Raw genomic sequence first — 26,124 nt, forward strand, 5'->3', positions numbered from 1 at the left:
CTGAACTCTTGGTAAAAGTTCTTCCCCATGATTTTCCAGGAAGATGGTTCTAGAATGTTTATTATTCATGTTAATTTGTCCCCAAATCTTACAGTCCATGACTTTAAGGTGTATTTTTCCCTGTGATAGTTAAAATAAATAGCTTAGTTAAATTTCATCCTCTTTTCCTCCCTCTCCTCCTCTAAGCCATTAAAATTCCATTTCATTTGTTATATTATTTATAAATATTATTTATCCTTTCAGATAAGTTTTCAGATTATTTTAAAATTATGACATACTTACCTGTAGCAGCAAGGGCATGTCTCAGTCCTGCAGCAACACCCACCACCTTCTCTTTGAGAGACTAGGCAAATTAAAGAAAATTATAATTTAGTTGCTTTTTGAATTTAATGCCTCTAAAAACAAAATAGGCCAAACAGAAATTGAACACTAATAAAATAGTGCTCTCAATTCCAGCCTGTGTGTCTCAATGCAGATCAACATTTTGTATTACAAAGTACATTTTGACCAGTAAAAGTTAATGGGATCATCTTCAAGAGATAAAAAAATAAATCTGCAAAGCAACTGGATGCACAGCATTATGGCAATAAATAAAAAAACACAGTCAAAATATTCACATGAAAGAAGAAATGTTGGCCATACAAAAACATTTCTTTTTTAATTTTAACTCAGTGTTCCTCAAGAATTACACCAAAACCTCCACAGTAAATACTGGTGATAGGCAGTGCTATGGTGCATTAAGCTGTTCAGTCTTGATAGAACTTTTATTTTCAACTGGAGAAAAACCTGAAAGTTTCCCTCCACTGTAACAGATCTCAGGAATCACACAGAAGTTTCCCTCTTCTGTTACCTCCCATCCCATCCTGTCTTGATCTTAGAGAGTTTTGCAAACCCTCTGGATATCTATCCTTGGTGGAAAAGCAGCAGGTGGATTTAAAATAGGTGGCATCAAGCCTAAGAATTTAAGGGATACCAACCAAAAGAGCAAATATTCAGCATGAATAGTTTGTATGGTGAGGGATGAGAGAGTCACATCAGCCCTGTCAATACCACCCAATTTTAAGGCACTATTCTGCAATGGATGCTCTCAGGAAACATCAAGGGCACAGAAACATCAAGTGAACTAACTGCTACTCACTAGAGGTCACCTAAGGGATCTGCTACCCTCTTTCTCCTACTTTAAAAAAGCAACATAGGAGTATCTGACATGAGCCATGATGCAAAATAATTTCTTGTCTGAGAAGTGAAAAAATCAACATTCTGTTAGAAGTGGGAAACTTCTTCATACAGCAAGAAAAGCAGCCTCAGCACTTCGATTCACCTTGGGCCTTTACTTTGTAAGCTCATCTGTAGCAGATAGGCACTATAAAAATTAGTTGAAGAGTCTGGCTTAAAGCCCATTGAGGTCAGATGACCTCTGTAAGCTGCTGGAAGCAATATAAAGCACAACACCTCCTAAATCTTTACCTCAATCTTTTGTGGAATCAAGCATGGGCCCGAAATTTGAGGAAGTCCCAGCTGTCCAAAAGAGTTTGACCCACAGGACAGCACAAGGCCAGATTCTGCAAAAAATGAAGTGTTAGAGAAGAATCAATAAAGCTGTGAGCAACAGCACTGTAACATTATAACAAGCACAATAACACAGCCAAGCAGCTCAAGAAATGACTTTACATGTCCCCTTACAAAGCCCCTGAGGCCAAAGGCTTCTGGTCTTACACACCATGTCCAGAAAAGGTCTCAAGTTCACTGGGACACAAGGAACAGAGGGTGATTTAGCTTGCAGAGCTTAGAACCTGTGAGTGCCAGCACGCAGAATCATAGAACAGTTTGGGTTGGGAGGAACCTAAAGATCATCCAGCTCCAATCCCCCTGCCATGGGCAGGAACATCTTCCACTATCCCAGGCTGCTGAGAGCCCCATCCAGCCTGGCCTTGAACACTGCCAGGGACGGGGCATGCACAGCTTCTCTGGGAACCTGTGCCAGTGCCCCACCACCCTCCCAGGAAAGGGATTCTGCCTAATAACTAATCTAAACCTGTCCTTTTTCAGTTTAAAGCCTTCAGCCTTTGTCCTATCACTACAAACTCCTGTAAAAAGTTCCTCTGCAGCTTTCCTGTGGCTCCTTTAAGGTTCTGAAAGGTCACTCCTATCACAGATGTCTCAGGGCAGGGGCAGCCTTTAGTTTATGATGGGGCTGTGCTGCTTTGTGACCACAATGCACCATCCAATACAAGGCAGTATAATTACAGGGGTGGTAGCTCCTTTGCTAAATCTATGTCTGATGTGCAAAATACAGAACACCATGGCCTCAGTTATGCCATTTTAATCAAAGTAGGTAGTACCTTACTATTCAATCTGCTCCACTGATGTCAGAGAGATTTATCATGTGGATGGGACTAGTGAAGGTACTACTAAGATTGATTATGGATGTCACGACTGGGTACTTGATAATGAGCTGCAAACAAGTTCTGAAACCATTACTCTTAAAGAATTTTTGAATGTCATCAGCAGCAGCATTTGCTATAAAGTGAAAGCCATCTTTCAAATATGTCAGGTTTCAGAGAATGGCTAAATCCTGAATCACTGCTAAACCAAATTCCATCTAAGGTTAAGAGAATTTGTCCAGGGTTAGGACCTTCTCCAAGCTGAGCAGCCCCAACTCTCTCAACCTTTCCTCACAGGAGAGGTGCCTCATCCCTCTCATCATCTTTGTGGCCTCCTCTGGGCTCACCCCAGCAGGTCCCTGTCCTTCCTGTGCTGGGACCCAGAGCTGATGCAGCTGCAGGTGGGGTCTGAGCAGAGCAGAGGGGCAGGATCCCCTCCCTGCCCTGCTGCCCACGGGGCTCTGGATGCAGCCCAGGACACGTTTGGCTCTCTGGGCTGGGAGTGCCATGGCTGGGGCACGTCCAGCCTCTCACCCACAGCACCCCAAGTCCTTCTGGGGTTGGGGTGCTCTGCATCTGCTCATCCCCAGCCTGTGCTGGTACCAGGGGCTGTCCTGACCCAGGTGCAGCCCCAGCACTTGGCTTTGTTGAATTTCCTGAGGTTCCCATAGGCCTCTTCTCAAACTCATCCAGGCCCCTCACATCACCCAAGCAATAGCATTGTGGAACTTCCAGCGTGTTCTCTACATCAAGGTATTTCCTCAGTTCTTAGAAAGATTTACCTACTAATATGATTGTAAAATCCCAGCCACATGCAACTTGTTTTACACAAAAGCCAGACAGGGCAGTGCACAAAGTAAAATACAGCACATCTTCTGTGTGATTCAGTCCCAGCTGCCCATCTTTGTTGTGGCCACAGACAAAGAGCTGTCCTGCACCTGGAAGAAAAAAAAAAAAAAAAAAAAACAAATTGTGTTCCACTTCACAGACTAAAAAGAGAAACCTACATCTGTGAGATCCTGTGACAAACAAGGACAGTTATTATGTGTGACTTCAGGCACTGCAGTCGAGTAAAAATTAAAAGAAACAGTTGTTTTCTGATGCATTAGAAATATCTCTGAATAACTACAGCTGTGGAGAGCTGGGTCTGTCAAGGGACACAATCCATATGGTGAGACAGGCACCTCTCACACCAAGATGCTTTTTTTAATCATGTTCACATCTGTTTGTATTGCTTCTTAACATAATTATCTGTGGCATACAGCACAACCTTTCAAGGGCCAGATGTGATGTCCTGGTCCTTACCTTACCACTTCTTAAGATTGAATAACCTCTGACTCCTCCTTGCCAGCCCCCGATCCTCAATACAGAAAATCTGACGTCTTTGTATGAAAGAAACAGCTGAAGAAACAGTCCTCACACAGCCACAAAGTAACCACACAATATATGAGCAACAGGAATTTCCCCCATTTCCCCAAATTTGAGTTAACTGGGAGGAGAGGAAGCTGTTTTACAGCTAAGGATTGTACTTGTTCAGAAACAGCAGCCACAGAGAGGTGGCAGCACTGAACCAAGAGGGAAACACACCAAAAAAAAAAGTAATTAAAAGCCAAACACCCCGTGCAAGAGCAGTGTTTTTACCAGTGATAACTGCGGAATGTCCCCCTCCTCCAACAATGCTTGCAATGTCTTGACACTTGCAGGAAACATCTTCCAGGGCCTGAGGAACCAGCACATCCTCTTTATGACCAAGACCAAGTTGTCCATAGCTGTTTGCACCCTTCAAATGCACACAGAAAAATAACACATTTTTTTAAAAAGTTAACAAAAGAAGCACACATATGCTCCCAGGGACAAACAAGCATATTTGGGATGTGCCACGGGTTAACCTGCTCCTAAAAATCCCTTGATATGACACAGGATTCCCAGGATTACAGACCAGGACTGTCCTAACTTCGCTGTCATTAAGGGTGTCTGTGCAACCCCAGTATTTCAAAAAGTATACTGGAATATAACCTGTTAAAACTTCAACTGCAGACTCACAGTTAATAAGGAGGAAAACCTATCAGGATGATTACCACACATTTAATTTAATACCAATGATTCCTATTCATCTAAGGTCTTATTCATGCCACTGCTTTCTGGCAGGCTACCTCCGAAAGGAGAGCAGAAAGACCTTTTTTTGGAACCTAAACGAGTAAATCAGAAACATTAACTAAACTAAACGTTAACTAAACTCATTAACTAAATATTTTAAATGAAAGAAATCAAAATGAAAATATACTAATTACAGATACTAATTACATAAGTATATAAGTATTATATAAATAGAGAACTACAAAACTATAGCTACAAAACCAACCGTGGAAAGCAGCAATTGTCAACATGGTAACAAGTCAGGGAATTTCTTAGACAATTTCAGCTCTGTGTCCAACAGTTCAACCTTCATTCACAAACACAGGGGATAACATCACCTTCCCCACCCAACACACTGCGGCAACACTCCAAACCCACAGTGCCCACAGCTGGTAATCTCCAGCAAATCCTATCCCTACCTCACCTGTGCCCCCACCTGCTCTCAATTGATCCTCCACCTCCCCCGACAGATGCAGCACCTGGCGAATGTTAAAATGCCGCATTCAGCAATAACCACTTTGTACCTACAGAAACTATACAGTAACTATTTTGTACCTACAGAAACACCGACACTTCGCACAGAAGCGCCGGGCTGCTCGGCCAGCCCAGAGCCGGCAGGCGGGGGAGACGTCGGGAGCGGAGCTGCCAAGGCACACCAAGTGTTGTCTCACAGCCACTGCCGGCGATACACACTTTAGAGCGTGATAGTACTTAACAGGCACGATTCATTGCAAAAGATGTCTCACAACCTCCCGTTTCAGCCCCTAACTCGCCATGAATTTTCAAGCTTTCAAAGCCAGGCAAGCCGCAGAAGGACCCGAGGGGCTGGGAGCCACAGGCGGGCATCCCAACGCCAGCCTCACTCCAGCCGGCCCCGGCCCCGGCCCCGCGGGGCAAATGGGGCTGGGCAGCGTGAGGGAAGCCGCGGCACGGCTCCCTACACGGTGATACCGCGGCGTTGTGTCCCTGCGGAGCGGGCACACCGCGGCCCCGCTGACCCGGGCCGAGCGCCGCAGCATCCCGGCAGGGCGAGCAGCGGCCCCGCCACCCTCCCGCCCCCCGGGCCGGGCCGGGCCGGGCCGTGCCGGGGGCCCACTCACCCAGGCGAGCAGCCGGGGCTCCATGGGACGGGGCCGGCGGCTGCCGGCGCTTCCCGCCGCCCGCGGGCCGGGCAGGAAGGGGCGGGCACGGGGCGGGATCACGGGCGGGCAGTGCCCGAACCGCGCCGGGAATCGCCAACCCCGAGCGAGCGCTTCGTGTTTGCCAGGAAAATCCACAAATGCCAGAGGTTTGTGTCCAAAAAGGAGACAGAGGAGTCCCGCAACTTTATGCGAATAGAAGGAGAGAGTCCACTGAGGACTGCACCTGTGGAATTTTCCTCTCTCAGAGGTTTCAGAGCACGCACCCTCCTTTTATCCCAACCTCCCGGCCACATGTTGCCTTGTTCCTTACCCCATTGGTTGCGGCGCTAGGAAGGCACAGCCTTCCCGAACCGCCTACCACATATCCCGCCTCGAGCCTCCTGTTTTACCCCAAAATTCAGAAGTTGAGGCTTGTGTAGACCCGTGTCCCTGTTAGGAGCCGAGCTGCCTGGGCTCCAAAACAAACCCGCTGCCCAAAGTCAGTAGAGACATTGGTGCCCATTCCAATGACGTTAACACCCACATCTTCACCCATCAAATTGTTAGTCAAGACACGAGCCTTCCTCCCATGTTTATTGCTACGGTGCCGAAGTAAAGGGCCTTGGTGGTTCTGATACTTATCAGCAACTCCTTTATTTCGTTGACATTTAAGCCTCCACAATGGTTTTAAAATAGTTAAATTATCATCGTTTTACCGAAGGTTTGGGTGGGCGAAGCCAAACATACACGTTGTTAGTGGCGTGGAAGTGCATCGTCTGGGTATTATGTCTAGCAGTTTACTTTTTCTTTTGCTACGCAAATGCAAATAAAGATACAACTGCTGTTTTTACGAAGTACTTGAAAGTAGGTGCTACTTTAACAAGTTTAAGAACTCCTACTTGAAACGTACACATAGCTCAGACAAGGCTTGAAGTAACACAGACCTGTGTATATTTCAACAACATCATAAATCCAGTGTTGTTAAAACTGTAGCTGAATATTAACTGTTATCACAGAAGCAGACAAAACAGATCCTCCCTTACTACTCAGAGGAAGGTTTCTTCTTTAGAAAGACAAAGTTCCTAAGCCTATTTTTAAATTAAGTGCAATGTAAGCCATAAATGTTGTAGACCATAATTCTACATCTTAAATGCTCTTTAAAACAAAGTTATAGTGGGTTAATAGCCACAGAAAAATCTATCTAGTCTTGATTTAAACAGTGAGTATTCTTGGAAAGTTGGCCTGGCAATTGCTTATGGAGCAGAGGTGTCCAACTAGAAAGCATACAAAACTCAAGGTAATTTTCAAGCACAGAGCTTTCATTAAAGTCCTTTCAAGTTCTCAAAATCCTGGACTAGCATCTCCAGTGTATTCAAGATTTCAGATTATTCTTCCAGCACGCTTTCTGGATTTCCTGATAAGATCTACATATGACAAAAAACAGTGCCTAGGATGCTGTTAAATACACCCTGCACCTCACAGATCCCCCCTATTAAATACACCCTGCACCTCACAGATCCCCCCCTATTAAATACACCCTGCACCTCACAGATCCCCCACTCAAATGTCTCACATCCTGCACACATGTCCATGCCAGAATGGGGGTGGCAGAAGCTTTGCACAGCTCTGCAAGGTGCTGGGAACTGTGGGACCCTCGACACAGGCAAGTTTGCTACTGTGCAATGCAGACAATTCAGCAGGACACTGCTTCCCTACACTTCTAAAGTGCTCTTTGGGATCAGGTATGCTTTACACAACAAGGTAGATTCTTGCCTTCAAAACCACAGAATTCCTATGAAATGCTTGGGCCTTTCAGTTATAATTTGATAGGTAGGGGAATGATGGTGTTCAGGTCAGGTAAAGAAGAAACTAAATGTATATTTGTGTAGCTTGTGCAGGTCAAACAAGTGACTGAGCAATCAATAGGATATTTATTTTTACATAAAGCACACTGATCCATCAGCTTTGGGTGTTATTTTAAACTTTGATTTTATTTTAGAGCCAATTAAGCTATTTTGAATATGAAATTGCAGTTTGGAAATGGTTTTGGGCTTTATGCTAAATCAGTGCTTTGTGGCTTGCTGTATTTTTTGCTAAATTAATTCAGTCAGGAAAAAGGCAAATGGTATCTCTGTAAGGAAAGGTCTTCCCTCAGGCGCAATATCAAGGACAGCAACAAAAATCCTGACTCTTAGCCAATACCAAATCGCTTAAAATAAACATAATTAGGATTTCATGCAACAGCTGTATCTCTGCCTTATACTAGAAGCATGCCAAACATCACATTTGCAACTCTTTGTGGCAAGAATAATCCTTGAAAGCAATATTTGACCCCTGCCTTTTATCATGTTGAACCTCCAGCTATTTGTGTCCTGATGCCTGCATTGTAATCATTCAAGTCTCAAACTTAGTAGCACAGTCTTTGAAACACTGAATTACCACAGCTTCTACACTGTCAAGTCTTCAGCACCATACAATCAGTAGCATAGACTGCTGAAGGCAGGAATTTAATTCTCCCTGGGGTGAATTACTCCATTTTTGCCTCATAAGCCACTTCCTGCAGCATCTGATCCCAGCCCTGATCCACAGACCACACTTTTTCTCCAGTCTAACAATTTCTCCATTCCCCAACAAGCTTCTAAAAGGCAACTCTGGACCTTTTTTACCTAAGGGGGTTGGAGGAATGCATTTATGTGAGGAAATTTACAGAGAGTAACAAGATAAAACTGTTATGTTCTTATGGGCCATTCACTCTTCCATGTGCAAAGGAGTGAGTTCTGCATGCAACACATTATATGCCTAGAAAGAAATCAGTGGGGGAAAGGGAAGAACTGGCTTGCAGGCCAGTGCTGGCAGGGTGTTAAACTTCCAGCTGCTTGCCCATCTTGCTGAGGGCATCGCTGACAACGTCCAGCTCGTGGCGCAGCTCGTTCACCACGCTGGCAATGCTCTTCGTGTCCTTCAGGACCTGCACACTCTGAGTGTAGGGGTTGTACTTCACCCCAAAGGGACGCTTGATGGTTTTGGCAAACTCTCTATTGAGGTAAAAAAAAAAAAAAAAAAAGAAAAAAGAAAAAAAGTGTGTTATATCCAAAAGAGGGTGTTATAAACAAGACATAAACCGCAAATGCATCCTCTGTATGCAGCCAGTATCAATACCCACTTTTGTAAAGTATTTTAAAATATTTTTCTATAGTATTTAAAAATAAATATTTAAAATATTTAAAAATATAATTGTTATATATCTCCCACCCAGTCCCTGAAAGACCAAGAAAATACTAACCAAAATTCCTTTACTGTGAAAAATAGTTACAAAACTGTGATAAGACTAAAAGTGTTTTGTGCTGCTACAGAGAGAGATATAAACCCAAATCTGCTTTTATAAAAAGAAGGGCGGTGGGGAGAGGGGTCAGAATCTGTACCTCATCTTTTCCTTTGCTTCTTCAAAACTTTCAGAAACAAAGTAAACCTCCTGGAAAGTTGTAATGATACATTCTTGCTTGCAGGTGACCTTTGGATCAAAAGGTTTGACTTTGGCGCTGTCGGAGAGTGAGTGCTGGTGACGTGTTACCATGGGTCAGAGGAACATTACCATCCAAAGAATCCAGGAGGAAGATGACATGTGATAAAGTGAATAAAAAGGATTATGTGAGAGGATTTTAATGCATCTCATCTGAAAATTTTTATCTGCAGATGAACAGTGATTAAAGCCTAACAAACTGAATAATTCTGAACAGTCATATTCTGCCAGTTTGGGTGAGAAAAGGGACTCCACAGACACAAGGCTTCTGTATAAACAAGAGCAATATTTTCAGAATCTGGTTAAACCAGCAAAGCTTTGATCTGAAAATAGTTACCTGGACTGTAACATCAAGAAATTATACTTCATAAAAAGCAGGGGGAAACAGTGGCAATAATAATGAGGCACAAAGAAAAGAGGCAAACAAGCAGTAGCCATTCTTACCTTGAGCTCGCTAATGGAAGAGAGCAAGCCAGCCCCATAAACTCGTAGCTGCCCCTCTTGCTTGCACAAGCCAAACTCTACCGTGAAGAAGTAGCACTGAAACACAGAAGGAAGTAAAACAATTCAGCCTTCATCAAAGATCCTGTGGTGAGCTAGATGGAAGCATTTCTATTTGTAGGCAGCATCAAATAGTTGCAAATATCAGAAAGTTATCTCTCAGTTATCCTGAGACATATAAAGAGGAGGAAAGCAAGAATGAAAGGATGAAGAACCACAGGATTGCATGTTTTTCATAAGAAAGGTGGATGTTACAGATCACCCAGCTGGGCTGGAAGATGCTAATGTCATTGCAAACATTGAGGTGTAAATCTGTTTTGAGAAATACTGACATGAAATCACAGCCTCAGCTTGAAACTCATTGGATAGAGCAGATCTCTGAGTGAGTGAGAACAGCCCACTGCAGTTTGTTTCTCATTTGCTTAGTGTGCTGTAAAATTAAAGACATTCTGTTTGCTGAATTTCGGGATTTCTGCAGCTAGACAGGAAGGAACACTGTTTTCATAGATGGCTTATTTCTGCTCCCACTGAAGGTAGTACGAGTTTTACCACTAGCTACATGACATTGGAAAAGAAATTTTTTAAACCAGCAAGCTAGTTCTTGCATAACTGGCACAGATTATTTTTCATCAAAATTTACTTTTAATCTTAAAATACCCCTGCCAAGACGTCCACAGACTGATATCCAGAAAATTAGTTTATATTATTTTAATTTCTTGACTGAAAAGTATCTAATGCTAGCACTCACCACATTCAATACCATATAATTTCAATTCATTCTACACATTAAAGAAATAGAACACTTTCAAATCATTGAATCATGTTCCCAGAAGAAAGAAGACTTTGTCTGAAAGAAATAGACCACAAAATTTCAGTCTGCAAGAAGTAATCTACCACTAGAAGCTGAACTATTACTTGACAGTAGAGTGAAGAAAAATATCAATCATATCAACTTAAAAGTGTTTTTTTTTTCCTAGCATGGAAAATTTTTTCATGCTTTAAAATCCAGGGACCAGTGAAACACAAAGATCTAGCAGCTGGTGTGGCTAAAGTTGACATGAAGCTCCAAATTTATTCAATGGCATGGGATCAGCTTAGTGAAGCACAAAGGTTTTGATGGAATCCCCAGGCACTCAAACACTCACTGTTGCCAGTTTTTGGACAGCCTCATCTGATGCCCCAAGTGATGCAAGACCAATTTCCTGGGAGAACTGAGCAAAACTGGGTTCAGCCAAAAGAGGGACATGGCCTAGGAGCTCATGGCAGGTATCGCTGGAAAAAGAAACAAAGCAAGAAATCTCCTGATTTGTCTTTGTGGCAAAGTGAAAAAGCAGCACCACTGAACAGATACAATGTCTTGCATTAAACTGTAAATTTAAATGCTAAAAGCAACACCCATTTCTCTGAAATGAGCTGAGCAGACCATACCAACTCTATATAAAGTGCATAAAATCAGATTTTCAACTGAAGGTGCCTAAAATTAAGGTCTGAGCTCCCCATTTGTAGGGCAGCTGGATTTAAACTAACTGCACACAGTGATATCACTAAGACATCTCCAATAGCAAGCTGCACTTTTGAAAATCCTGCACTTACGAAGGTGGCACTTCAGCATGCTGTAAATTCATTACATTCAGTGTGAAGGCTGAGTCTTCAGCACCTTAAAAATAAGTTTTTTGCTGGTGTTCTTGAACAGCTTTTAAGTAACTTGGCTCTGGGCAAGCAAGATTCAAAACTCTCTCACAAATTCTACCCCAAGATTAAATGACTCACGGCTCTGGTGTGTAGAGAGGGTCCGAGCTGTGTCTGACATATTGAGTGCAGTGAAAAACTCGGAATGCCAGTCCTGCCAAGAAGTCTCTGGGTGACAGATATCCAGCCACAGGGCGAATGGTGAAGCCTGTGCGCTCTGAAAGGGACCAGAGAAGCTGTATGTTAGTTTAGCACAGGATGCACAGCATTGTCAGCTTTCCTGCTGGAGCTGAGGTGACAGCCACAGCACTACCTTGGCTCAAAAGCATGTGGGAAAATGAGGCACAATTAGAAAAATTAGATGTAGGCTTGAGTCTGAGAAACATTTTTTAAAATGGCCCTATCGCTGTGCCAATGGATTTCCTAGGATTCTATGTCTAGGGTCAAAAATACAGTCAGGTATCTCCTTAGCCAATCCTAACAATCTTTTCAGACACCGCCCTTCAAATATTACTGCATGCACTGAAGACAAATACATTAAAACACAGATGGCCAAAAGGCCTCTTAAAGGACCAGAATGAATACAAGTCATCAAGAATGTTTCCTTGTGCCCACAAAATGGTGGGATTTGCAGTGGACCTCAGTTTATTTTGAAAACCAGAAAATTGTAGAAAAGCAGCAGCTTACCTTTCAGGAAGCGAGACACATCTTCCAGCTGGGGGATATTGTCTTCCCTGTACCCACAGTGTTTGGTGAGCAGGGGCAGGTTTTTCAGGTACTCTCTGCAGGCATAAGTTGGGTAAAGATTGTTAAGCTCTCGATACACAGTCCCCCAAGTCTTGATCTCCTCCTCAGTGAATTCAATCTTGGGAATTGGGTCACCACTGCAAGGAGAAGAGGAAGAAAGGATACTCTTAGAAAATGGCTAATAAGAGGTGACTAATTTATCTACTACTGGTATTTAACACCTGTATGACTGTGACACCTGCCTTTAGACTCTATCAAATACAGTGAGATCTGGTCTATGTCCTGGAAAGCTTTTAGTCTAAGGACTTGCCTTTTTTTCATTTCAACCAGTTGTCAGGAATCTTGGCATTGATCTCACTTAAAGCCTTGGTTCTGTAAACAGTTTCTTAATTGTTTAATGCAAGAGTAAGGTTTAAAATACCTACACAATCTCTTCACAGCTTCAGGAGCTGATAACACATCCTTTTCCATGTTGGATTTCTAAGTCTGCAATTATTTTCCATTACCCTTTTAATTTGTTTTAGGAAAAGAAAATTTCCTAAATTAACAACACATTGTGTGACAGCAGCTAAATATACACATCAGGTAAAAATTATGCTTCTGTGCAGGAGAGACCAGTGCCTGTCTGAGCATATTAATTTTAGTCTCTCTTTCCTATTTAGTCCTCAGGACCTTGGATAAAATGGATTATGGCAAGGCCAGTGTTACACTGTGTTTCCACTGCCGGCCAGGGAACTGGCATGGAAAATGCTTTCCCAAGGGAATCTCTGTCAACAACAGGTTAACAGTAATCAGCTCAGGACTGTGGTAACCAGTTGCACTAAACACACAGTGCAATAGAACTCTAAATAAAGACCTTTTCTAGGTCACTTTCAGTTGAGGGACTTAACACCTAAATTCAATCAGGCCACATGAAAATCACATTTAGAAAGAATTTACGGCCCTGGGTTATGAATCTCTTACTGCTTTAAGAGCTCCACCCCCTGCCAAGAAGCGTCTCTAAAGGCAGAAGCTCTTAGAATTTCTTTTCATAGAAAACTTCTTATCTACACATCACACATGCTAGTTTGAACCAGGAAAGAAAATTCAAGTATTAACATTTGCTCAGAAAGTTTACTCTCAGTGGTCACTGGGCTGTACATTGGGATTTGCCTCCCCTCCCTGTCCTTTGCAGAGCATCTGGCCAAGCCACACAGCCTTGACTGACCAGGGCTGCCTTGATCTCCCTTTTCATCTTGCCTCACATCTCCCTTCCCTTCGCCTCCTTGGCTCTGATCCCTGAGCTGAACCTGTGTGTCTCAGCCTGATCTGAGCCCAGGAAGCTGAGCTCCTCACAGCCCACTCTGCTGTTATTTCAAAGCACCCAGAAGGCTTCTTCTGGAAGAATTCAAGCTTACTGTTTGTAGTTCATAGCCAGGTCTGCAAAATACTTTCGCCTCTTGCGATAAACATTGTCTTTGAAACCCTGATGGGGAGAAAGGAAAACACAGTTCAATGAGTTTCCAAGCCATAATAAATAAATCAATCAATTTAAAACAGAACACTTGACATTTCTGCAGTTGGGGAATAAAAAAGTATCATGTGTAAGAATGAAAGGAGAGGGCAGGAAACTCATAGCTGAAGTCTGAAATGTTTAATAGATGTGAACTGAGCAAATACTCCAAAGTAGGAATCAGCTGATTTATGCTACAATATATTCCATAGAGAAGGATTCATTTTAGTTGTATCAGTATTCATACAAAGTTTGTTACTTGCACGATTATTCAAAATTACAGAACAAATTGCCCGTTTTCACTGCCCAAATACCAGTTTGGTTTCTCCAGTAAGGAAGAAAGATAGAGGGGGAAGAAAGCCAGCCTCAAAATAACTTTCTTTTAGCTTCTTTAATGCGTATGTGACCACTCAAGGCCCAGACCTGGAGTTCTTGCATGAGTAAACTCTGCAGAAAAGCACAGGAACTGAATTCAGTCAGTCTTCCCTGAGCAAAGAAAGAGACATGAAATCCCCAAGAGAAGGTGCTCAGACCTCCAGAGACGCCATTGAGGGAGAGGAAAGGGAGGAGGAAAAGCTGCAATTTTTTAGGTCAGCTCCATGAATTGTTTCCAGCTATGGACTGGATGTAGGGAGGGAGAAGTACTTACAGGATGGTCAGCATCCAAGTCAGAGCCGTACATCAGCACCCGGTTTGCACACTTATCCAAATCTGAGATCTTCTTCGGAAACCAGGGAATGTTCTCCATGCCTGGGGAAGGCATGGGATCCACAAGGTTATTAATAACACCCAGCACACCGAGGGAGGAAGCGCTGCTTCCAAGGATGGCTACAGCGGTTACAGCTCACCCCATAAATTAAAGGGGATGAATAAGACAAGGCAGGCCTCTGCCTATCTGGCACAGCCTCCAGCTCACACTTCCTCCCCGGTCACTGCCACAGGCTGCCTGCAGAGCACAGCCAGCCCCAGAGCCTCTGGGAAGGAAAGCCAGCATGGGTTTCTCTGCTGTAGTTAGAGTAGCATCCAGAGGATTCCATGGAGACAAGGTATCCCTGAGTACAGCTGCCGGGAATCTTGGAGGGCACAGAGGGTGCACAGGAGAACAGAAGGGATTTGTCTGTAGTCCTTGGGCAGAGTGGGAGCAGGTTAGAGTCCTCTCATCATGTTTTACTGACCATGGGAAATGGATGTTCCCCCATGGTTATGTACATGGGGATCATCCAGCTTTGCCTTGAGGGGTATGGTGGGGAGGAGGAACAGGAGGCCCTGCTGCCTGAGAGAGGAGCATCATTACAGTTTTGCTACCAACTACATAGGTGTTATTTTTAGCCTAAAAGAGTTTTTTGCCAAGCCCTTGGCAGAGCAGTTAATACACTGTTTTTCTGCCTCAATGCTCTTCAGTTTACTTAAAAGAGATCAGGAGCCTGTTTAGATTGAATTTCCCCTTACTTAGGGCTAAAGTAAGCCATTTTATCCAAGAACTCCAGATCTCTCCTTCCCAAGCACAATGACTGAAAAATACATGGGACCAGCTTCCTGCTGCCCTGAACTTTGGGCATCTCTTTAATTAAAAGTAAAGGTGTAAACATAACATGTAGTATCTAAAAGTAAAGGGCACCTCTGTTGTACTAATATAAGGAGGCCAGTTATGATTAAAAGTGGGTAAAAAAGACAGCAAAATCAAGAACTAAATGAGGAAATTGCAGAATCCATCCTGCACTCTCCCCAGTGTCTGAACTGAACTGGGACCTGTCAGTATCACACCTCTGCCATCGTAGAGTACTCGAGACCTGCAGACTTTGCCCACAGGCCAGCCTGCTTTGACCTGCAGGGCTCCCACTGGTGCCAGCTGGGCTGTGCTGGGAAGGGACAGGAGCACAGACAGCAGACACACAATTTGTAACAGCCTGACAAAGCCTGAACTCTCAGGTTCAGGCCAGACTACACTCACACATAACACAGAAACAGGTACCTGGCAGCAGGCACCTGAAGACACAACACAAGTGCAGGTGTGGATAGCTATAAAAAGATTTCAAACCAGCACATTTGGAAGTGCATTTTCATCAGAACTGCCTTTTGTACCTACCATCTTCCTGGACACTGAAATGCTCTGTGGGGCTCACAGAGACGATGTTGACGTGGGATTTCAGGAGCTGGAAAATCTCGTTCAGCTGTTCCCTGTTACTGTCACAGTCCACGAAGATCTCAAACTCTGAATTTCGTCTCTTGGACTTCCGTGACTCAATGTGTACCAGATTTACATGCTTCTCCTGTTTAGTAAGAAGCAATGTTCTCAAAGAGATAGGCTAAAAACAATTGACTAAAAGTTAAAATAGTTTTTCAAATTAATATTCTACTGCCATGAACTATTCACCACCTCTATGAAGCTATTTTAATTAATAGGATCTCTTGATAGCAATTTGCTTATTGAAGAGGGGGGGGGAGGTTTGATTTTCTATTCAGAAGAAAATGAAAGCAATCCTGTGTTCTTTCAGTTTTATCTACATTCAGGAAGCACATAAAGACACAGTCAGAGGTTTAAATTCATAGACCTTTTTCTTTTATCCTTCCCATAGGAAGCTGATTAGCAAAATTCACCAAAATGCCAATCAAGTCACCATATAATTATCTCACAAGCAAGCAAGGGATTTAAAAGCAGTATTTTCAGGGCATTAGTTTCACTTTTCTTTAATCTGAAGAATTATTTAATCATGTGTTTTATATTAGGAACATTGAGAAAACCCCAGGCTAAAGCACACAGAGCCACACACCAGAGCACAGTGGCACTGCACATATTCCTCACCCAGCACCTGCCCACCAGCTGTACAATTGCAGCTCCTCTGTCACCTTCAGTCTGCCTACACAGTGTGGCAAGGGCAAGATCAACACCCCAAGTGTCTACCTGCCATCAGCAGGAGCTTCAAACCACCTCTTATTCCCAGCAAAACCATTGAGTGCTAATCCTCTTTGTCATGAGGGGAAAAGGCAGACCTCTCCCAGTGTTTAGTCAGCGCAGATAAGAGTTTTAGCCAGCCATCATCTAATTTCTGAGGCACACATTTGCCTTTGTGGGCAATTTTGGGTGCCAGGTGGGAGCAGGTTAAGAATCACATCCTTAATAAACAGATGTAATCAATTCTTATGTGCTCCAAAACGACCCTTACAACTTAAAAATGCAGAGCTGCTGTGATGATCATAAGATTATAACATACATACCTGAAAGAGTTTTAATGCTTTCACAAGTCCTCCAACTTCATTCTTCAAGGAAAAAATGATGGCTGTCCTTCCTCTTTCAGATGCATGGTCTTCATTCTCTTTGTTATCTTCAATCATCATGTAAGCTGACTTATTTAACTAGATGCAAACAAAGAAAAAAAATTTGTTTGAATGGGTAGAAGTGCAAAAAGTGTAAGTTTTTACATTTCAGGGTGTCTTGGGTAATGCTGTGCTTGGATCAACCACAAAAGGAAAATTATGAATTCAAATATTACAAAATAATAGGAATAAAGTTAGTCACAGACAGAATTTGTGAGAGACTGAAATACCAAGATATCTTTTTTTTTTAGTTGAATGATTTTATGGACATCTTTATTCATTCCCTAGGATGCAGAAAATATTTTCAATGTACAGTTTATAATTAGCATTGCTACTGGGAGGAAGAGGAGCAATAAGATGTCAGCAGAGATAGTACATTGAACAAAAACACTTGTTAGCAAGTTCAGTGAACACTGGCAAAGAGAATAATCCAAATCCCACAGGACATAGGTAAGAAAAGATGAATCAGGATTCAGTAGATCAGAACAGAAAATCACTCTCTTGTTACATAACTGTAAAACACTGTTTTCACAGGACAAGGAGACAAACCTAAGGAGGTAAAATGTTTTGCTGACCAGAATCTGTTGGCTATAGAGACACTCCCTCTCTGATCAACCACAGCCAAGCTGCTCCATCTACCATGTCCCCTAATTTGTGTGTCAAACCCTTGGCACAATCACCCAAATCACACACTGAAAATTCAGACACCCCACACTGTCAGACTGTGTGGTTTTATACCTCACTAGTGCACACACTCCTGGCTGTGTGGAAATCAGCAGCTATCACAGATCATATTCTTAGCTACATGTAGCCAGGCCATAAAGAGAGATAATACTGAAACAGTAAAGAATAGGGAAAATGCAAAGTAAAGGAAAAACACAAGGCTTATGAGCAGAGGCTGTCCCTCATATGTCTTCAAACCTTGCAAAAAAGAAAGAATAAAAGGAGAGGTTTCTGATTGAGTCAGCGAGAAAGAGGAGAGGAACAATGAAGGCACATTATTGCTATTAGGAATTATTTTTTGATCTGATACAACTTTAAAGATATCACTATCTTGAGACATTTTCAGAAATGAAAAGAGCAAAACAAAAATGCAAACAAAATGCACCAGTTCCTTTGATTCCCTTGTACAATCTCTCCAACTTTAACGATGTAATGAAAATATTTGGATTTCTGTCTGGGTTCCCACTTCTAATGAATTGCCACAATATGATGAGCCTGGACAGCAGAGTCAGACCATCACACTGTTTCTGATCCACCAAAGTCAATGAGCTCCATCAGCTTGAGTCCAGACACCAAATTTTCTGCTGGAAGTGTGTGGCAAGCCAGCTCAGGTTCAGCTGAGCAGCCTGCAGGTTTCTCAGCTCACTCCAGTGTCAGATCACCATTACAAGAGCCAGGAACAGGCACTGAGCACAGGCACTTCAATAAAAAAAATAAATAAAAAATAAAAAGCTACAAACACCACAATTACATACAGGTCATGGGCTGTTTTCTCAAGTGCAGAGAGCCATTTGTGTGAGCCAAATCCTGTTCAGATAGGGCTGCTGTAGAGAGGCAAAGAAGTCTCCACTACAAGTAGAGTTAGGTAGTGGTCTTTGAAGGTGATAAATGCAGAGCTGGTTTATAGAAGAAGCTAATATGCAGCTTTTTGGCTTGACTTCATGTCTAGGATCATTGGCTTCAGCCTGGGTCAGCCTTTATGAGATTTGGCACAGTTGCATCCAATGTTATGAGGTGCACAGCTGGGACAGACTACCTGCACCAAAAACTAATGCTCTTCTTTTGTGTTCTGCTGCTGCAGCTTACACTGTGTCTAGGATCAGGTGACAGCATCTATGAAGTTATATGTTTAAGAGATCAATTAAGAAAATCAACAAAACATAAAGTGTTCTTATATCAAGCTCTAGAAATGACCTTTAACTTAGGAATTACAAGTTGGAAAAGAGAAATTGCGATGCTTACAATGCCAAATGCACACCCTATACATATTTAACTCTACACCAAAGCTCACCTTTTGCTTAAATTAAAAAATGAACTGAAGACAGTAATGCAGCAATCATTTGGGTGCAAGGCAACAGGAGAAAAGGTAATGCAGAAACAATTCCTCTCCTCCTGTGGCCGCACTTCACTTATATTTTAACATCTATCAGTAACTCAGCAACCCAGCTCTAATAAAATCTGAAACTTTTCCTTTGCATGGTAACACATTTGTTTTGGAGGGTGAAGGGGGAGTTAATATTGCACTGATATTTTTTATTAGTGATGCAAATCTTTAAGGGATTTTCCACCAGCCTGACTCAGTCTTGATGGAAATAGACAAACACAGGGATATTCTAAGCCCTTTACGTAGATAATTAACTAGGTGCTGTCCAGTTAAAGATTTCACTTTTTAGGACCCATAGCAATTATCTTTCCTTTCTCCCTCTCCCCAAAGGATGTTCACAGAGAGAAAGATATATGAGGGAGCATATTTTGTGCTTTAATTCTTTATATTAATGGATAATCAGGATTTTAAATTATCCAAACATGTTTGCCTAAAAGAATATCACATTTCAATTCATAAATTGAAGATGAAAAATTCTTTTCAAAATATCTTATACTGATTGACATTAATAATGATTAATAAAAAATGCCAATAGGCAATTCATATTCTCTTCCCTTTAAGTAGCTGCTTACTTTGTTGCTGTCCTTTTGACACACTTCTAGGGAAGGGTGAATACACCATATCAGGAGTGACCACAACTAGATATCACATTACATTTTCCAGCTACACCAAAGTTCTTCCTAAGATTTAGCTCTCAGACACCAAAGCAAAAGCTGTGCAGAGCAGCTTATTTGGCTTCCAAGTATCTGAGGGATACAGCAAAGTAATGTTTTTGTGAAACTTTACTGTCAGCGTTCTTGTCTTCACAAGGAATCTTACAGACTTTGTCAACTGCACAGTATCAGTAACTGCAGCCAGTGCTGCTTTTATCTGATCTCTGATGTACTAAGCAAATTCCCACTATAATGGAGAATATTATAAATAAAAGGAGTGAGCTATGTCACACCCTCTGTCTCCTAAGCAATGGTACACCAAAAGTTGCTTTTGTTCTACCTTAATTTCATATGCTCACATTTACACTTTGAGATGTTTTCCCCTCTTTTATACCGAAACAGCGGCTCCATCCCAATCCCAGAGGCACCGAACGCTGCCACCGACGCCAGAGGAGCCGCACCCCAGGTCTCTCCAATTACTGCTCTCCAAGTAACCGGGGCCAGAAAGCTCCCGATTTTCCCAAATCCCCGTTCCGAGAACTGCAACAGCTGTGACTCCACAAAAGCGGCGTTTACTCCGCAAGCCGGGACTGATCCCGGGGCCGGGCAGCGAGGATCCCATCCCGCACTCCCCGTGCCATCCTGCTCTCCTCACCTGTGCCCATTCCGCACTTCCCGCGCCCATCCTGCTCCCCCCGTGCCCATCCTGTTCGCCTCATCTATGTCATCCCGCACTCCCCGTTCCATCCTGCTCCCCTCACCTGTGCGCATCCCGCTCCTCCCGAGCCCATCCTGTTCGCCTCATCTGTGTCCATCCCGCCCTCCCCGTGCCCATGCCGCTCCCCTCACCCGTGCCTATCCCGCACTCCCCGTGCCCATGCTGCTCCCCTCACCCGGCCCATCCGCACTCCCGTGCCCAATGCCGCTCCCCTCACCCGTGCCCATCCCGCACTCCCCGTGCCCATGCTGCTCCCCTCACCCGCACTCCCCGTGCCCATGCTGCTCCCCTCACCCGGCCCTCCGCACTCCCCGTGCCCATGCCGCTCCCCTCACCCGTGCCCATCCCGCACTCCCCGTGCCCATGCCGCTCCCCTCACCCGTGCCCATCCCGCACTCCCGAGCCCACCCCGCTCCTCACCTGCCTGCCGGGGTCCCGCGGGCTCGGCGCCGCCTCCAGGGATCCTGCGCGGCGCGGCGCGGGGTGCATGGCCGGGCAGGCTCAGGGCAGCGCCCGGCCCCGCCGGCTTTATGCAGGGCCGAGAGCCGCCCCCGGGCGAGGGGAGGGATGCGGGGAGGCGGGGGAGGCGCTGCCCGGCCCAGCTGGGAAAGGGGCGCCTTGGGCCCCTCCACGATGTTCACCCGGTTTGCAGAGCAGCGATGCTCGGGCACAGCCAGCACCCGCTCCCCGTCACTGCAGCCGGAAAAACCCGCGGGAGAAGAAGCCCTTCGCCTCCTGAGTTACCTGGACAGGGTCACCCAAGAGGGGTCGCGGGACACTGACTTTTTGCAGGTGACTCTAGGGGTTCTGCAGGTAACATAAAGTCACACACCACGGGGCTGAGGGCAGCGAGCATTTGGGTGGAGTCCTCCTCCATCGTGTCCACACAGGCACTTCCCAACACTTGTGCACTCCCTGTAAAATGCCCTGTGTGCTGCCTGTGGGGAAGGGAAGGCAAACGGCATCAGAAGTGAGAGGTGGTGAGGGCTGGGCCTGTAGCTGAGGGGCTCTGAGCAAAGGGGCCTCCAAGGCTACAGGGGACTCAGCAGTGTCCTAAATTCTCTGCAGCACATAGTGCAGGCTGTAGTCCCAAAGTCCCAAACACGGTGGGCAGATATATTAAGATCTTCACTGAAAACAGCAGTGCATCTCTGCTGTGAAAATAAATTGCAGCGTATTCTGTCTTTTCTCAAAACCTCCTGTGCATGCAGGAAGAGTAACTACATGTCTATTAGCAGAAAACTACATCTTTTCATATCATTTATGTTTTCATTCATTTATTTTCTGCATCTAGATGTGTTTATAGTATAAAAACTCATGATTTTTTGACTCCAGTCCTCACTGTCTCATCTCAACTTAGCAACATTAAGATAAGGCGATTTTGGTCCACAGCAGGAGAAGCCAAACGTTCCCTGGGAACATAATCTCTTGGAGGTGTTAGAGGTCTCTTGGGGAGGAGAGATTGATTATTTTCTATTTGAGCTGTCCAAAACCAAAGACTCTGATCCTTTTTATATGTTTGGTTTTTTTTTTTTTAACAAACCTTTCACAGAAATGCTCAAAATCAGCAGCAACTAGTTTCACTTGAATATAATCAAGTGTCTGGAAAAATCCCCAGTATCTCTCTCTTCAGTGCCTAAAAAAGTTTTGAGGATTTTTTTCAGCTAGATCCCTTAGACACTGGTGTAACACACCTGGTAAATCATATTGATGAAGCAAGTATAAAGGGTGATACCTAACCCAGGCAGGCACAGTCACACTTGCACCAATGTCTGTGATGATGATATCAGAGTCTTCCTTCTACCTAGAAGGATTGAACTTCAAACAATCCTGTTTCTAGCTGGAAACAGTGACTAGCTCAGCCCTTCAGACACAGCACGGGCTGTGAAGGGTGACATAGCTGGAAAAACCCTTTTTTTTCCAGTTTGCTAACGGGACATATTTCGTCACCAGATGCTTCAATTTTCCCTGCATAAAGAAAGTGCAGTATTTGTCAATATATGACTTATTTCTACAACAGGCATTTCACTTCCTTCCTAAAGAACAAATCTCCCCATCAAATGAGCTGACTCAGAGAGCAAACAATTTGTAGGATCTTTACCCAGACCCCTAAGTGTGTGAGAGCCTGGTGTTAATGACAAATCTGTAAACATGGGCACAGTAAGACACTTATGGTAGAATATGACTAATCTGTCAATTTTCCCTAGCTCAAATGAAGCAATAATAGTAGGGAACCCACGGGCAGCCTGACCTATAACTGCTGAAAGAATGGGAATGAGGTCAGGAATGGCCAAGGAAGTTTAACCTAATATGAAATGTATTGGTTGCATAACGAGATAACTGGGGTGCCCAGGATTTTGGGGAGCAGATTAAAGCTGATTCACTGGTTTGGTAAGAAGTGCTTGTTCACCACAGCCAATGCCCCCTGGTCTGAAAGGGCAGAAGCACAAAGCATGAACAGACTCAATTGCAGCCTGTTTCCACTGGGTGCTCACTGGAGCCTGCTCTGCTCCTCTCCACACAGGGCTTCCAGCTCCTAGGAATCTGTGGATGGCTAAATAGGAGAACTACTTAAAAGGTTTTATCCAAAAGCTAAATCTTCACAGTTCTGTAGTTGCAGGGTTTTGGAAAACCCTCACTCTGTCACTAACACAGCTGCTGCTTTGTGTTTTCACACAGAGGAAAAAAAATTCTACCTTTTCTCAAAAACTGGTAGCATATTCTACCATTTAAGAATGGTGGATTGGGCCCCTCTCCACAGAAAAGAGCAGTATGGCACAGCAGTCAGGTATGGAGACAACACAAACAGGGCAGCAAAATGCACAGGAACCACCCTGCTCATGCTGGCAGGAGGTGGAACGAGCAAACACTGACCCAGAAAAGGTCTGAAATGTGACCTCGTTGGTCTGCAGGGGCACCAAGGCAAAGAGAGGCCAAACGTTTTCAGTGGGATGTCAGAAATCTACACAGACCCTGAGGTGGGAAGGAACTCTGAAGGACAACTGGGGCATCAAAACCATAGGGAGAGAGGCCTACCCTTATGGCACAGGAGATAAGGCAATATAGTGACTGATTTTTCTCTAAAACCTGCAGGAGATTTGTCACATTCAGCCTCTCATGCACACAAAGCCCTCCAGACAGATAATCAGCACCTGAGGATGGAGCACAGATCTGACCCTGCTCAAAAGGGGGTCAAGCTGATTTTCCAGGATGGGGCTTTGCCATGTGCAGCTGCCACAAAACCTCTCTCACTGGCACAGAGCAGCCATGGCACTGTGAAGGCTACCAGAGTGGCTTTCAGTTACATTTTCCCTCCTAATTTCTCATTAAATGAACTCTCCTCACTCAGATCCAAGTGACAGGGTGGTGTCAGGCTGAAGTCATTGCACTTTTCTCAGTCCTTTGCTGGAGTAGCTCCAGGAACATCAAGCATCTCCAGAAGAGACCATGAATCTATTCCTCCTTCCCATCTGCTAGCTCAGAGGTAACTCAGCTCTAGTTTTCAGAGAGCTTCTGTTTTGTTCTTCCAAGCAGAAACTTGACAGCAGAGTTTGCAGAGTTTTCAGAGTTTGCAATCAAGCAGTGTTCTCACACTTGGGGGTACACATTTGTAGATTGCTCTGGAGATTTTGAGGCTGAGAAGTATTAAAACCAAGCTGTCACACCTCCAGATCTCCCCCTCCCTGGGAAGCCACACAGTAAAGGGACCCTTTTTGCTCTCTGAAACACAGCAACCTAAACCTTCTGCCCTGCCTCTCCTCTTCCTCCCACTCTGAGAAAGTTTGTTCTCTGCGGGTCAAATATGTAGGGACTCAACTAAGCCGGCACATCTTTCTAGACATGACACAAATCTTGTGTTTACCAGCACTCTGAGGAAGCTGGTCTGGGAGGGGAAAATAAAGGTGGAAAAAAAGAAAAATCAGTGTAGTACAGGTGTTCCAGTCTGGGGGAGAGACAGAGTCAGAGGATGATTTTGTTGAACTGGTCAGGCAAGAACATGGAAAGGCAGGTTGAGAACATTCTTTAAGGATATTAACCTACTGCTGAAATATAAGATTATCTACCTGAATGCAGCAAGAGTGATGGAGAGAATCAGTCAGCCCTAAAGTCTTCTCAATCCCATCAAGGTTATCAGTGGGAATTACCTGATCTCCCCATGTGATAGGAGAAAGTGCTCTAATCTCCAACAAAGCAATTTCACAACATCACTTCTGAGTATAAACCCCCCTGGACTTTATTTGGCCCAGGCATCTGCCTTTCCAAGAAGGACCATTTGTCTGAGGCAAAGGGGCCACTTGAAACTTTTCCAGAAAAAGGTATGAAGTGGTAACTCCCTGAACAAAACAGGTTTAATACGATTTAGTACCAGGTCTGCTCTAATCATAATTACTTTCTCCAGAGCACACAACTTAAAATTCTAATCACAGCCCTCTGCCTTTCTGTTAATTAAGTGCTACAGACAAGTTATGCCTTAAGAATCTCATGGCACTTAGACAAGCACTGTGGAAGTTACAGGGAAGAGTGAAGATGAGCATCATTCAGGCCTATGCACAGTTTGTTTTCTAGTATAAGTTTTACAGATCTTCCTCATATTCTGATTTAGTTTTTTCAATGCCCTTTTATTCTGATGCCCAAAAAACTGCGGTCTGAAAGTCTGCCTTGTTTTTTTCTACTGATTTTTAATATTTATAAAGCATTTATCGTCACAACATCCAAGCAACAGCATTCACTTCCAATCACTTTCTAACCTTCATTGTCTCAACCTCTGACTTCTCCCGCCTAAATGAGGTAACCTGTCATTGTGGCATTACCTCAATGCAGGGAGTCAAAAAGCTCCTAATCCAAAGCTTTTCAAATTTTCAAAGAAATGTATGGATCTGAAATCTTGAAGTCTTTCTACAGAAAATTCTTCCATTTTCTCCCTTCTTCTACAAACCACAGTTCTGCCAACAAACACTTTCCAGAGCAATTCACCCAGCCTTTCACCAGCATGAGGCTGTGACAGTGTCACACCCTGAACTCAGAGCAGCCTCTGAGAAATGCCTGGATGGCTCAGTCCCTGAGAAGAGAACCACATCCCCATGAGGATGGCTTAGCAGGCAGTTAACAATTCATGCCACTGAATAGTTGTTGATTAATAAAGCATTTCATTCATAACCAGTTAATATGCGACAAAAGGAAAAGGGGGATTTCAATTATGCAAGTATTTAAAACATTTACAAATATCTTTTTTCCAATGAAAAGTGCAAGAACCAATGAGGTAAATTACCCTCTCATCGTGTCTCAGCCAGCTGTAGTATCAACAGCCTTCAAGCACACTTATTTTGAAAAGCCAGAGCTGCTGTGTAAACCTACTGAAGCACAGCCAGCCAACAGACCATGCACTGTTTGTATATTTGCTTTGGACTGTTTAAAGAAGCAATATTAGCCTTTTCAACTGAGGCAGGAAATATTTTTCATTTCATAAAAGCTAAATGAAATCACAAGTGACATGAGTTACTTGCTGCTCTGAGCAAATAAGGTGTAGTTTTTCCTGACAGCACCTTTGTAAACTCTTTACAAAAGGTTAGTTTAGATGGTGCTGGGACAATGGACAAACCAGGCTCTGATTTGTTTTCTCTAGGGAAAATAATATCACAAAATTAATATCAATCAGCTACATTTCAAACCAAAGTGTAGTCTGGCTGGGAACAAAAGTCTTGAAAGAGCTCTTTGCTCCAATTACTCTGGAGTTACTGGGT

At 43.7% G+C, this 26,124-nt stretch overlaps 2 protein-coding genes across 3 annotated transcripts in view; both read right to left on the reverse strand.

Annotated features, from left to right (window-relative positions):
• SERGEF (secretion regulating guanine nucleotide exchange factor) overlaps positions 1 to 5,758 on the reverse strand; it is a 141,348-nt gene extending 135,590 nt beyond the window's left edge. For both annotated transcript variants that reach the window (XR_004980260.2, XM_036383314.2), the window contains exons 1-5: positions 5,621 to 5,758; positions 4,026 to 4,164; positions 3,167 to 3,322; positions 1,468 to 1,562; positions 283 to 343 (exon numbers count right to left, since the gene is read on the reverse strand). Coding sequence is in view for 1 of the 2 variants with exons in the window: in XM_036383314.2 (XP_036239207.1) it covers positions 283 to 343; positions 1,468 to 1,562; positions 3,167 to 3,322; positions 4,026 to 4,164; positions 5,621 to 5,644 (475 nt within the window). In the remaining variant the exon portion in view is untranslated. The remainder of the gene's footprint in view (positions 1 to 282; positions 344 to 1,467; positions 1,563 to 3,166; positions 3,323 to 4,025; positions 4,165 to 5,620) is intronic.
• A 512-nt stretch (positions 5,759 to 6,270) lies between these two features.
• TPH1 (tryptophan hydroxylase 1) lies at positions 6,271 to 20,872 on the reverse strand. The gene is made up of 11 exons (XM_036385180.2): positions 20,804 to 20,872; positions 16,807 to 16,944; positions 15,677 to 15,860; positions 14,240 to 14,340; positions 13,496 to 13,563; positions 12,039 to 12,235; positions 11,433 to 11,568; positions 10,808 to 10,934; positions 9,606 to 9,701; positions 9,064 to 9,197; positions 6,271 to 8,676 (listed from the first exon to the last, which is right to left on the reverse strand). Exons 1-11 carry the CDS (start codon positions 20,870 to 20,872, stop codon positions 8,502 to 8,504), a joined length of 1,425 nt encoding a protein of 474 aa, XP_036241073.2. The 3' UTR covers positions 6,271 to 8,501.
• Between the last annotated feature and the right edge of the window lie 5,252 nt (positions 20,873 to 26,124).

The sequence above is a fragment of the Molothrus ater genome, chromosome 6 (genome assembly GCF_012460135.2).
Source record: "Molothrus ater isolate BHLD 08-10-18 breed brown headed cowbird chromosome 6, BPBGC_Mater_1.1, whole genome shotgun sequence".
In the NCBI taxonomy this organism is placed as follows: domain Eukaryota; kingdom Metazoa; phylum Chordata; class Aves; order Passeriformes; family Icteridae; genus Molothrus; species Molothrus ater.